A 14,252-nucleotide genomic window follows, 5' to 3' on the forward strand; every position below is an offset into this window, starting at 1 on the left:
CATTTAGATTTACATTTCCTCAAAACCCCACCACCTGTTTATCAATTGCTTTCAACTGAATTGTTAAATTCGAAACCCTATATTGGAAAACCGTTTAAACGAAATTAAAAATTGAATGCTTGAAACTTGTGGTACGAGGAGTTCACCTAGGGCTTTCTCTACACAAGAAATAGCTTGATGTTGCCGTTGACCCATAATGCAGCTTGTGCTTGGTGGCTAGGGTGGGAGAGAGAACTAGGGGTCTGTGGGATCCTTTGCAGGGAAGAAAAGGAGACTTGAGAGCAAGATAGACTCAATGCAATATATTGATCTCAGTGTGCAGAGTACATATATAAGCACGTCCTTTCCTAACCACTCAACCAACTTATTTATGTAGAAACAGAATCGGGAGAGATATTGGCTAGATAGCAAGAGATGAAGCATGCCAAAATACAAAAGATACTAACCCTCTCACCCCAGTCATTCTATTAAAGAGAAGTTCCAGTGGTGGATTAGAGATGGTAGTTCGGTGCGATTGTTGTAAGACCCTTGGCTCGGTGGGACTGCACCGGATAGAAGGCCCGGCGGGTGTCCGAACATTGAGACTGGAACGGAACTCTAAGAAGATGGTACTAGACAAACCCTTGGTGAAGATATCCGTATAATGTGACATCGTCGGGACATGAACACACAAACAGATCCGACAGCAACATGATCATGTACAAAGTGTAGATCAATCTCCACATGTTTGGTTCGCTGATGCTGGACTGGGTTGGTATGAATCCTTAGCTAGTTTGCATATACAAGAACGAAGTATGCTTGTGAGATAAAAGAAACTGATCGAGTTATTCTCTGTGTATGGACAAATCCTTCCATTGATAAAATAATGCAAATACATGGAATATGTTAGACTAACTACAGATGTAATTTGGTGCAAAACTCTTGTTGGACCTTGTGTACAATAGAAGATGGGTGAAGTGTTGAGGTTGGCACAGGGAACATTGAAAGGAAACATATCCTTGGAAACTAAACCTGCTAGCTAGCCTTGATTGGTAAGTGATCAATGATGGATGGATGGGTTAATTCTGGTTCTGGGTGGCAGCCGGCCTTGGGACATACTTGCGGAGCCAGATCTGGCGATGGCGGATGGAGATCTTGACGAGACGCTCTCCGTTGAGCACCAGCTGCACAAATGCCTCGCTCCGGAAGATGATTCGCCCGTACATTGGCTGTGAGCCTCCCGCTGTCTTCTCCATCAGGACACGCACCACGCAGTCGCCCCACTTCCTGCACGTATATATAAGTCGTTGTCAATGCCAATGCATCAATCCATCCTGCATTCTGCATTCTTTGCTATGGGACCTAGCTGCGCTATGGGGAGGATTGCAGACTCACTGCCTGAAGTAGTCGAAGATCTCTTCACGGTCGATTGGCGCTCCCCTGGAGAAGGTGATGAACATGGAGCGGCAGTCCTCCGGCACGGCGACGGAGAGGCAGCTATAGGCCGCCATCAGCTCCGGCGGGTTGCCGACTAGGCCGGTCTGGTAGCGGCGGAGCATCTTGTTGAGGTGGTTATTGAAGATGAGCGAGCCGACACCGTCTAGGATGTCTGCGACACCACGCACCACCAGGTCCTGGTGGAATGTGAAAAAGCGCGGGTCCACATCGCCGTCCTTGCAGAGCGCGGAGATGAGCGGGATGGCCGGCACTACGGGCTCCGGCCCGCGGAGGCAGTCCAACACCGAGTTGGCCTCCGCGGCGACGAGGCTGACGACGGTGGGGCTCAGCCCTGGGAGGTGCTGGATGGCTCGGACGTTGCACTGGTCCAGCCACACCAGCAGCGCCACCGCGTTGCGCGCCTGCTCCGGGTTGCTGCCGATGCCGACGAAGCGGTCGTAGGCGGTGCGGGCGTCGCTGTACATGTACAGCACGTCGCGGACGGTGAACATCTGTTCGGCCATGATCAGCGTCGTCGTCGCCTTCCGGAAGCTCCGAGAACTAGATAGCTTAGATTCTTGTGCTGTGTGTGGTAGGCTGCTAGGTAGCAATAGCTCAGGATGATGGAGTGCTGAATGGGGCTAGCTGAGGCCTGTATTTGTAGCCGGTGGTCGCCGGCGAGTGGTTGCAAGGAGGAGTTGAGCAAACGGATGTGTTCTCGCTACCTGCCTCGCATGGCAACCTTTGGCCTAGCTTAGCCAAAATAAGGAGGAAACGAAACAGGTATGATGGTTTGAAACGGTTGCAGCGTCGGTCTCCTCTGCTTTACGATTCGTGCTTCTCTGGCCTGAAGCCCATTTTGTTTCCTATTTTTTTCCCTGTCCTTTTTAGATGAGCTTCCTCTTTTATTCCCTAGTTGCGCTCAAACTAGCAGCTATATATGAATGGATCAACGGGATAGTGCTATCGTATGTATATTTTGGCGGTTAATTATACCTTGATCATGCATTGTTGCTAAGTATACCTTTATATATCGTCCTATCTTTGTTTCAGTTCATATGTATCTTTGGCTACAATCGACTTAATCATTATTACTTGCCTTTATCAAGTCATGGCAGGACATCAATTTTGAAGGGCAATTCGATCATATTGTTTGCATGCATATACACATTGCCACGTACACGTACATATATAGATCCAACCAGCAAGACAAACGTTCAAACTTCATTACTCCCTCCGTTTCAGGTTATAAAATATTTTGACTTTGGTCAAAGTCAAACTGTTTCAAGTTTGACTAAAGTTTATAGACAAATATAGTAATATTTGTAATACTAAGTTAGTTTCGTCAAATCAATAATTGAATATATTTTCATAATAAATTTGTCTTGGGTTGAAAAGTTACTATTTTTTTCTACAAACTTGACCAAAGTTAAAACGTCTTATAACCTGAAACGGAGGGAGTACATATGTAAATCCATATATGCTATGACCTATTACCAAATAAACAAATCAAATTCCAATTTAAAATAAATTTGTTAAATGCTCCACACACTGCTCTAGAAAGCCACATTACTAACAGTTGAAAATGGCAATCTCTAACAATTTGTTGAACCGCTATATAGACATTTGGTTACGCTTGAGTTGGCGTGAATAATCTCTAAATGTTCTTGAACTACTACTGAACCAATGATATCTAACTGTTCACAAGCTATAAAGTATTACATTTCATATTGGGACAATTAAAAAGAATGCAAAAGTTACGAACCGGTAAGATTTGCTTGTCGTCGTTTGTCATGCTCAGCTGGTTGATCTTGACATCACCATGCCAGAGGGGAGAAACAAGAGCACCGAGCGAGGACATCTTGACCCATGCAATGTCATAGTCATCTCACCATACCTTCCTAGATCTAGAATCATAGAGCTTGGAGTGCATCTAAGATTACCATCTCACCATACCTTTCCAGATCTAGGATCCTAAAGCTTCGAGCTTGGAACGGGTAGATATAGCATGCACCGAGCTTGGAGCGGCTAGAGCCATTGTTTTCTTGATCACACAAGAGCAATGAGGAGAGGAGGCCTCAAGCCATGCTCTGTTGTTGCCATCATAGTGGCCCTCCAAAGATGTCACCATCATCGTACGTACCATGTTCGATCCGGTAGCCCAAGCTAGAAGCTCTAGATCGACATGGCATTTTAAGCTCGCCAACCGCATCGAAGCAAGGAAAGGGTAATGGTGGACTCTGTGTATCTCGCTGAACAAGGGGAGAAGAGGCAATAGTGCATGACTAGCTTGGATTAGTTTTTTTTTTTTCGGGGAAGAGCTGGGAATTACTATTGCTCAACCGACAGACTAGCTTGGATTAGTTGACATCACCAAAGGAGGTAGCAGCTAGGATGGCAAAGGATTGAAGGCCAGCGTGAACTTGGGTCTGGCAACTAGACAAGGAGTGGCGGATGAGGGGCAAATGATGCAAAATATGGCAAAGCTAGGAGTGGAAGATAGATGTGCCTCGATCCGGAGCCCAAGGAACGGGTCTATGGGAGGATAGAGGCGAAATGTGGTAATATAGGTGGAGTGGTTGGAGTGGGAGCACGTTGATCTTACCTAATATGTTGTTCTTGATATGAATCCATGACAAATATGATAGGGTTAATTGGATCCATGCTATTATAACGTTGCCACTTTTGAGAAATGTCACTACTATTCGTTAAATTAGAAACATGTCATTATGAATCAGCTGATTTTGGAACCATGCTTCTCTCTGCACCCCAAGCCTCTTTTGTTGACTTGAATAGACATAGTTGCCCCTGGTTGAATCATAGGTCGATGGCGATGGCAAGGTGGGGAAGACGACGGTGACCACGATGAGGAGATCTGGCGAAAGCAAGGTGGGGAAGGCGGTAGTGGCGAGGTCGACGGAGACGGCAAGGTGGGGAAGTCGACGGCGATGGCAGCGAGATCTGGTGAAGGCAAGTTGGGGAAGGCGGCGGCAGTGAGGTCGACGGCGACGACAAGGTGGGAAAGATGATGACGACCACGGAGAGGACGGTAGCTCAGGAAGACGACGACAACGTGACTACGGTGAGGGCTGGAGCTTGGGAAGGTGACGATGACTTCTCGGGGCCCTAGATTCGCCGGCGAGCAGGCTGGATCTAGCCAGCGGCGCGGTGCCGATATGGGAGAAAAGCTACGGAGCTACACCGGAGAAGCCCGCTGCCAAGCTCGCGCTTGCCGCTGCCGTCGCCGTCTCCACCTTGCCACCGCCATTCCTGACCTTACCGTTGCGCCGAGCTCACGCCTGCTGCAGACGTTCCTGACCTCACCATCGCCGGATCTGCTGGCGAGCTTGCGCTGCTGCTTCACGCCCCGTCGCCAACGACCTCGTCACCGGCGTTGCTCGTAGCTCCGCCATCGTCACCATCGCCGCACTCTCTGGTAGGGATAGGGATATAATATGATGCAGGGGCATTTTAGTCAATACGAATATACGGAACAACAAATACGGTCAACAAAGGGGCTTGGGGTGTAGAGTGTGGCATGGTTCCAATAATCATCATATAGGTTTATGCACCAAGACCAAGAATAATTTAAATCGCATCAATCAAAACACCATGCAAATATTCTCCCACAATGCATGCATCAATTAAAGCACCATGCCTAGCATGCACACATTCTCCCATGCTACATGAATTGTATTCCGATAAAATTCGTGTTCATGCAGTTATACGATGATCAATTTGAGAAATTTTGAATTTCATTATAAGATGATCAATTTGGGAAGGAGGGAGTAGGCTCTACTTGAAATGGTGTTCTTGTGCGCTATGTGGAAATTACTTAGTTCGATTGTCATTATCATGAATAGATTATTTTGCTATAGAAATATGGAAAAATCATAGTGCAACATTATAATTTCCATATGCTACCTCTTCATTAGAGAAATATAATTGAGATTTGAAGGTAGAAGGGGGAAAATGCCATAAAATCCTTAGGTTCATGAATAGTTCTGGTCGTTCTCAAATTTGTCATCTGGTCATGCAAACAAACATTATACCTAGGTTATGACAAAAAAAGTTCAGGCATGAACATACTCTTGTTATGGAACAAAAAATAGTCACTCACATTGGCATATACACAAGCTCTGGCTCTTGGACTACGTATTTACATGCTCAGGCCGTGGCCAAATAACCAGTTGCAGTAGATATGCCAGATTTTGAGTAAAAAAAAAGAAGCAAAGATACATTCACCGATCAAGGCTTGTGTACATTATATGGATACACAAAATATGAGCTGCTTCTGAAACAGGATCTGACAAGTTCCACGGTTATTTCCTTACGCATAGCCTCCCGAACATTTTCTGAAACAAACGCACAACTGAACTCTGATCATTATACAACATCATGTTAGATCGTAAAGGGCCTTTCCAACTCTAAAATAGGTCCATCCCTTTCTACAATCAACATGAAACTATTCATCAATCTCCATCTTCACATATTTATTTCTCAACCGTTCACCACCCCTTCACCATACTCCAACGGTGCCTTGGGTGTATGGCTCCGCAGGCCGCAGACACCTATAGTCCATTAGGATTTGACACTAGTATCTATCAGGTTAAAGATATTGAACTAGCTAGGCTCTTATACCAATTATAAAATTGTAAAGAGCATATCCTACACATTAGTATTAATTCTTATAACGAGATTTAGTACATATTCACTAAATCAATATTATTCTCCCTTGCAGATGATGACCGACCTTAGTACATACATGGTGAGTGAGAACTAAGCAAATATATGCTAATCTTTAACGGTTCTTTGTGTTAAACCATTATAGATCAAACTAGCAAGATCAACGTGCTCTAGCTCCAACCGCTCCTATATTACGACACCCCACCTCTTTTCTCCCACCCCACAGGTTTCTGAGGTGACTTTTCTCTTCCTCAGTTGAGGTCCTAGCTAGATCTACCATATCTCCCACTATTTACCTCTGCCCCTTTTCCCCTTTCCCCTTTCTAGATCTAGGCTCACACAGGACGCTCATCCATCACCATCCCCTTCGCTCCCTCCTTTGGTATCCTGAATAACTTCAAACCAGTTAGGCATTGAGAGACAGAGAGTCCACTGGCACCCCCTCCATGGTACGGTGATGCATGGTAAATCCTTGGATGGGCCAATATGATGGCGACATCAGAGATCGGATTGAGGCCTCATCCTCTGCTTCTTGCTCTGGTGTAGACTGGAAAACAAAGACTTTCAGATCTGACCACTCCATGCTCGGTGCTTGCTGGATCTAGCCACTACAAGCTCTAGGGTCCTAGATCTAGCAAGGTATGGCAGGACGACAATATCAGTGCACGAATCAAGAAGTCCTTGCTCAACGCCCTTAGTCGTGGCTCCAACATGGTGATATGACGAGATGAACTAGCTAGGCATCACAAACAACAATAAGCAAATCATACCGGTGCGTATTTTCTTTTTTGCATTTTTTTAATTATCCCAATATATAATATAATCATTCATAGTCTGTGAAAAGAGAAAATTGATTCAGTAGTAGTTAAAAACAATTAGAGATTATACATCCCAATCGTTAACCAAATATTTATAATGGTTCAAGAAATTGTTAGAGGCTATCATTTTCAAATATTAGTAATGTGGTTTTCCCTTTATGCGTGGCAACATTAAAATGTTTATTTTTAATTGGAATTTGATTTTTATTTTTGATAGCATATGAATTTACATACATGTGGTGTTTGAACGTGATAGGTAAATCTATATATGTATGTGTATGTGACTGTGTATATGCATGCAAAGAATATGACCGAATTACCCTTCTAAAAATTGTAGTAATGACTTGATAAAGGCAAGTAGTAATTATTATCGATTGTAGCCAAACATATGTAGGAACCAGATAGACAAAGATGGGGTAAAGATAAATTTAGCAACAATGAAAGAAATATAATTAACAGCCAAAATATACATATCTCATAGCACTATCTCATTGATCCATTATTCATCGCTGCTAGTTTGAGCACAACTAGGAAATCAAGAGGAAACTCAGAAAGGAAAAAAGAGGAAAGAAATGAGCACCAGGCCAGAGGAGAGGCTGACGCGGCAACCATTTCAAACCATCATACCTGCTTTGTTTCCCTCCTAATTTTGGCTAGGTCAGAGGTTGCCATTTGAGGCAGGTAGTGAGAACGCGTCCGTTTGCTCTCAACTCCTTGTAACGGCTCGCCGGCGACCAGCCGACCACCGGCTACAAATACAGGCCTCAGCTAGCCCAAATTTGGCACTCCACCCTCCTGAGCTATTGCAACCTAGAAGCCTACCACACAGCGCAAGAAGCTAAGCTAGCTAAGAAGACGACGTCGATCATGGCCGGGCAGATGTTCACCGTCCGCGACGTGCTGTACATGTACACCGATGCCCGCACCGCCTACGACCGCTTCGTCGGCATCGGCAGCAACCCGGAGCAGGCGCGGAACGCGGTGGCGCTGCTGGTGTGGCTGGACCAGTGCAACGTCCCGGCCATCCAGCACCTGCCCGGGCTGAGCCCCACCGCCGTCAGCCTCGTCGCCGCGGAGGCCAACTCGGTGCTGGACTGCCTCCGCAGGCCGGAGCCCGTGGTGCCGGCCATCCCGCTCATCTCCGCGCTCTGCCAGGACGGCGACGTGGACCCGCGCTTCTTCGCGTTCCACCAGGACCTGGTGGTGCGCGGCGTCGCCGACATCCTCGACGGCGTCGGCTCGCTCATCTTCGATGACCACCTCAACAAGATGCTGCGCCGCTACCAGACCGGCCTGGTCGGCAACCCACCGGAGCTGATGGCGACCTACAGCTGCCTCCCCGTGGCCGTGCCGGAGGACTGCCGCTCCATGTTCATCACCTTCTCCAGGGGGGCGCCCATTGACCGTGAGGAGATCTTCGACTACTTCAGGCAGTGAGTCTTCAATCCCTATAGCTCATCCAGCTCCCATAGCAAAGCAAGCACCATGGATGCATGCATTGACATTGGCAACTACATATGTACACATGCAGGAAGTGGGGTGACTGTGTGGTGCGCGTCCTGATGGAGAAGACTGCAGGAGGCTCACAGCCGATGTACGGGCGGATCATCTTCCGGAGCGAAGCGTTTGTGCAGCTGGTGCTCAATGGCGAGCGCCTTGTCAAGGTCACCATCCGTCACCGCCAGATCTGGCTCCGCAAGTACGTTCCAAGGCCGGCTGCCACCGAGAACCAGAATTAAAACATCGATCCCGTCCATCATCGGTCATTGCCGTCCATCCATCAATCAAGGGCATGAATAAGCTAGCTAGTAGCTTCCGTGGTGCCAACCTCAATATTTGGCCAATCTTGCATTTTACACAAGGCTAATCCTTCACTAAATTACATCTCAGTCAAGTCTGACATACACCATGTATTAGCATACTTTTATCAATGCATGGATTTTTGCATACATAGGGGAACATTCTGACCCATCTCTTTTGTCATACACAAGCATACTTTGTTCACATATGTGTTTTATGCTACATTAGGAAATCCATCTCAAGATACATATTGCTAAATATGTGATCCAGATTCGTATATATGTGTCATATCCCGTACTAGTTTGTTTTTTATAGGACGGAGGGAGTAAATGATATGTCTCTAGACTGGCGTAGCGTATCCATTTGTTTTGCTGCAAGAGCAATACAGTTGTTTAGGTATTGGGTTCTAAGCCGCACATAGGCTGGCTCTTGAACTCCTGTTAGAACTTTATTGGCAAATTTCAGGAGGAGAGCAGTGCGCTGTTGGTTCTAAATCTGAAATACCCAGACCTCCCTGTTGATCTTGTGAAATGGCAGTATGGTAAGCTACAATTCAATGTCCTCCCTAAATCTTGATTTCGCCATTCCATAGAAAGGATCGTCTAAGGTTGTTGATTGCCTCTATAGACTTTTTGGCCATTTGCAGCAAGTCATAAAGTATGTCAGAATGGCTGAGAGTGCTGAGTTTAGTTACCATTATCAATATATCTCCTTCTGAAAATAGACTCGGTATCCAACCCAACTAATCTCTAATCGATCAATCCTTGAAATGATTGGCATCAACATCATGTGTGTTATCTTGGTTGTTGATGGTGGTAATCCCAGGTAGTTGCAGGGTAAAGAGCTGAGAAGACATTGTAGAACTTGAGATATACCAAGGAAGCTAGCCTCTTCCTAGGTCATATAAATTGGAACAACTGTACTCTTGTGGTAATTTACTTTTAATCCCGAGAAGCTGGTGAAAGACTCAAGTATCTGTTGTAGAATTAATCATGGCTTGCTTTGCATCTCTATCAGTGTGTTATCGGCATATTGTAGAGTGGGTGGAGCTCCTTCTATTCGTAGTGGGTGGGGAAGTACGTCTTCTATTCTCATAAGGTTATTGAATCATTTTTTTTTTAAAAAAACAACTGCCATAAGAATGAAAAGTATAGATGGTGATAACGAGTTACCTTGACGACTGAATGTGTTGACCCGTTGTCCCCATTCATTAAAATTATTGTCTTTCCAGTACATATACATACAGGCGCTTTCATGCATTCACATCCGTATGCGTATCCATATCCGTCGGATTTCTAAAGACTCATACCATAACGTCGTTTCGAATGGATTCGAAGCGGATATTATCTGATCCGTTTTCACAGTTAGATTCAGTAGTTGTTCAAGAACAATTAGGATTAGTCATCCGAATCAAAACCAAATGTTAGAAATTGTTAGTATCATTATTTTCATCTGTTAGTAATGTGGTTTTCTCTAGTCTAGTAGTGTGTGGAGCATTTAATGGCTTTATTTTTTAATTTTCATATGTATTTACATACATGTAATGCAGTTTTAACGGCTGCCCTGCTAGCTAGATCTATATATAGATATGTATGTGACTGTGTATCTATGGATGGAAAAAAATATGAACGAATTAACCTTCTAAATTTAAGTCCTGCCATGACTTGATAAAGGCAAGTAGTAATTATTAAATCAATAGTAGCTAGCCAAATATACAAATGAATTAACTGATCACAGGCAAAGATAGAATAAAGATATATTTAGCAACGATATTGAATGAAATATAATATTAACCACCAAAATATACATATGATAATATCTCACTGATTCATTTCTACATCGCTGCTTGTTTGGGCACAACTAATAAAGAGGAAACTCATCTTAAAGAGAAAGAGAAGGGAGAAAGGCAAAAAACGGAAAGAAACGGGATCAGGCCAGAGGAGCAAGAATCACACACTAGATGCCGACGCATGGCAACCATTTGAAACCATCGATCAAACCTGTTCCTCCTTATTTTGGCTAGGCCAGAGGGTTCCATGCGAGGCGGGTAGTGAGAACACGTCTGTTTGCTCAACGTACTACTCCTTGCAACCGCTCGCCGGCGACCACCGGCTACAAATACAGGCCTCAGCTAGCCCCATTCAGCACTCCTTCATCCTGAACTATAGCTACTTAGCAGCCTACCACACAGCACAAGAAGCTAGCTATATATATCTAGCTCTTGGAGCTTCCGGAAGGCGACGCTGATCATGGCCGGCCAGATGTTCACCGTCCGCGACGTGCTGTACATATACCACGACGGCTACAACTGCCTCCTGGTGGCCGTGCTGGAGGTTCCAGAGGGGCGCCTGACGGAACGGAGGGGGGGAGGGGTAAAAAGAAATTTTTTTATTACCCCCATATATGGTGCCCAGGTCCAGCAGGCCACCGTATGCTCCCAATTCAGTTCGGCTGGCCCATCTATATCCCGTGTATGTACACAAACAATTGGAGACGCAACCGCAGGAGCCGCAGCTGCTCGGCGACGTTTCAGCTTCGCATCGCAGAAGTCCATCCGTGACTCCGCCGCACTGGTGGCACCGCGGCATTGCCATGTGCCGACTACAGGTGCTGCATGCTGGCATCATCGGCCGGCGGCCGCGGACTTGATGGAGGACAACATCAACACCGACAACATGGCTGACTGCTCTCATGTTCCTGTTCCTCCTCCAAATCAAACCAATGTAAGCAGGCCCTATTTCCCTAATCCATATCAAACCAATGGAAGATGGATTTTTAAGAGATTGTTTGGTACTTTATATTGAGAGAGAGATTGCAACGAAGGTGACGACAGATTTGATTATGGACGATTTCAATACAGTGAAGACTCGTGCCGTGAAGTTTAAATGAACATGTAAGTATATTGCCTACTTTTGCAAACTATTCGCTTTTATGTATTGCTAATGCATGAAAAAAAAAGAGAAATTGCCAATTTTTTGAACTGTCAAAAGCCGGCTGGCCCCCCTTTGATTTTCTGTCCAGCTCCGCCACTGGTGCCTATCCACCACGAGGAGATCTTTGACTACTTCAGACAGTGAATCTTCAATTCTATAGTTCAGCTAGCACTATTAGAAAAAACATTTTCGCAGATGTTGGGGGATTTTTTTTTTCCAGGTGGATATGATCCTCGGAGCTAAATGGCCACCTCGGAAAATGTAAACCGGGGTAGAGCTAACCTTTCGCCTACGAAGATCAATTTTTCCAGACTGACCACTTAAGAGGTCTGCCTGAAAAAAATATAATTTTTGCAGGCAGAACCTTATGTGGTCCGCCTAAAAAATCATGCCACCAAAAAATATCTAAGTTTCATCCTTATCCTCTCCTCCACCACTCATTTCCCTTCCACTCCTCTCTCTCTCTCTCTCTAATTTGTTCACCACCAGCAGCAGAAATCTGCCGCCGGCTCAGCTCCTCGCCGCCTCAGCCATTGGCTGCGATGGCTCCCCTCCTCGCCGCCTCCACCGCTGGACAACTTGTAATTAAAAAAAGAATCACGCATGACATGAGAAAATTAATACTCTCTCCGGGCTGATAATACTTGTCGTTTCAGACAAGGGTGAGATCAAACTTTAGAATCTTTTATTATGAAACATTTTTAAAATATTCGTCTTTCAAATATGGTGATTACATGCATAGATTAGTCTTAAAATGTACTTTAAAAAATCATATATTTGTACTTTTATACATATTATAATGAAAAATAATGGTCAAACTTGTTTTTTGAAGACCGTGCTCTTGTCCAAAATGAAAAGTGTTATCAACCCGGAGGGAGTAACTAAATAGGCTTTGCTGGAAATGCTGTTCTTATGTGCTCTGTGGAAATTACTTAATTTGATTGCCCTTATCATGGATAGATTATTCTACAATAGAAATATGGAAAAAATCATAGTGCCACATTAAAATTTTCGTATGCTACCTTCTTATTAGAGATAGATAACTGAGATTTGAAGGTAGAAGGGAAAATGCCATTAAATCCATATATAGGTTCATGAATAGTACTGGTCATGCAAACATACATTATACCCAGGTTATGGCAAAAAACTTCAGGCATGAACATGTTCATGTTATGGTCCAAAATATAGTAAAACACCTGTCATACATAAGCTCTTTCTTGGACTATATTCGTTCATGTATTTACATGCTCAGGCCGTGGCCAAATAACCAGTTGCAGTAGACATGCCAGATTTTGATTAAGAGAAAAAAGAAGCAGCAAGGATACATTCACTGATCAAGGCATATGTACATTATTTGAATACACACAACATGAGCTGCTTCTGAAACAGGATGTGTGATAAGTTCCACAGTTAATTATTTCCTTACGCATAGCCACCCGAGTATTTTCTGAAACCACATACCACTGAACTCTATTCATTACATTAACATTATGTATGATCATAAAGAGCCTTTCCCATTCTACAACCAACGTGAAACTATTCAGCAATCTCCCCTTTCACATATGACATCCCTCAGTCATTCTTCACACCTTCACCGTACACCGACGATCCCTCGAATGCATGGCCCTATAGGCACCCATGGTTCATCATACCTTCATACTTTAATGTCCATTGGGCCAACTATGTTAAACTAGTCAGACTCTCATACCAATTTAGAATTATAAAGGGCTTACCCTAGAAAAAAAAATTGAAAATATACATTGTTTTTGAAGTTTTTGTGACTATATACATGTTTTTAGAAGAATTGTAAAAATATGCGCGTCCCGCGCAATGGAAACGGTGGACTGACTATTTAGCGCAACATCAAAACGCGGGACCGATGACTGACACTATCCCATAGTACCCATCGATCCTGCAGGCCAGTTGCGCGGCACTGCGCGCTCCCATAGAGAGGTTGTGCGCCACTGGCCAAATACATGCTGCCATGCATGCATACGTCATGCAACTGTCCAGCGTGAGCTGCTGCTGGTCACGCGATGCCGGCTGCGAGATCGACGTGATCTCGCACACCCCTAGCGCGGGGTTTATCCGGCCACCAGTGTTAGACTTCTCAGTCCTTAATACTATTGTATTTAGCTATCATTGTATTGTTGGGCTTGATTGTGTGGTCTTGGCCTAGCCAGCCCAAACCTGAGATGTATAAGATACCCCTCCAGGCTGGAAAGGGGATCATTGAGTAAGAAATATCAGACCAACTACCTATCTCCTCTTCCCCCTCTGCGCTGTTTCTTCCTCTTGCAACTATGAAATCTCGCTGACTCAAATCCCCCAAATCCTTGTGCGGTTCGCCAGGAACCCAGAGTTCGTAACAATTTGGTATCAGAGCACGGTTTGTGCACATCCTGGCAAAAAAGAAATCTCAACCCACGTTGACAGAGAGGATGTTGGTGGCGGAGGGAGAGATCGAGTCGCTGGGTGAGCACGTCATCGAGCTCACCACCAACATCAACAATTTGTTGGGTACTATGTAAGGGCTCGAGAGGTAGATCCCAACTGTGGATGCGGGGATCAAGGATCTACAGAGCATGGTGGATGGGAT

General features: G+C 44.9%; 1 protein-coding gene across 1 annotated transcript; it reads right to left on the minus strand.

Moving 5' to 3' along the window:
- Nucleotides 1-1,058: 1,058 nt before the first annotated feature.
- LOC107275466 (uncharacterized) lies at nt 1,059-1,940 on the minus strand. The gene is made up of 2 exons (XM_015758067.1): nt 1,375-1,940; nt 1,059-1,266 (listed from the first exon to the last, which is right to left on the minus strand). The coding sequence occupies exons 1-2, from the start codon at nt 1,938-1,940 to the stop codon at nt 1,059-1,061; spliced, it is 774 nt and encodes a 257-aa protein (XP_015613553.1).
- Between the last annotated feature and the right edge of the window lie 12,312 nt (nt 1,941-14,252).

The sequence above is a fragment of the Oryza sativa genome, chromosome 10 (genome assembly GCF_034140825.1).
Source record: "Oryza sativa Japonica Group chromosome 10, ASM3414082v1".
NCBI lineage: Eukaryota > Viridiplantae > Streptophyta > Magnoliopsida > Poales > Poaceae > Oryza > Oryza sativa.

What these genes read in the sequence shown, in the direction of transcription:
- LOC107275466 (XM_015758067.1), bottom strand. Translation starts at nt 1,940, where the DNA reads ATGGCCGAACAGATGTTCACCGTCCGCGACGTGCTGTACATGTACAGC. An exon ending in ATCTTCGACTACTTCAGGCA is followed by an intron (nt 1,267 to 1,374) that starts GTGAGTCTGCAA and finishes ATATACGTGCAG; the next exon opens with GAAGTGGGGCGACTGCGTGG.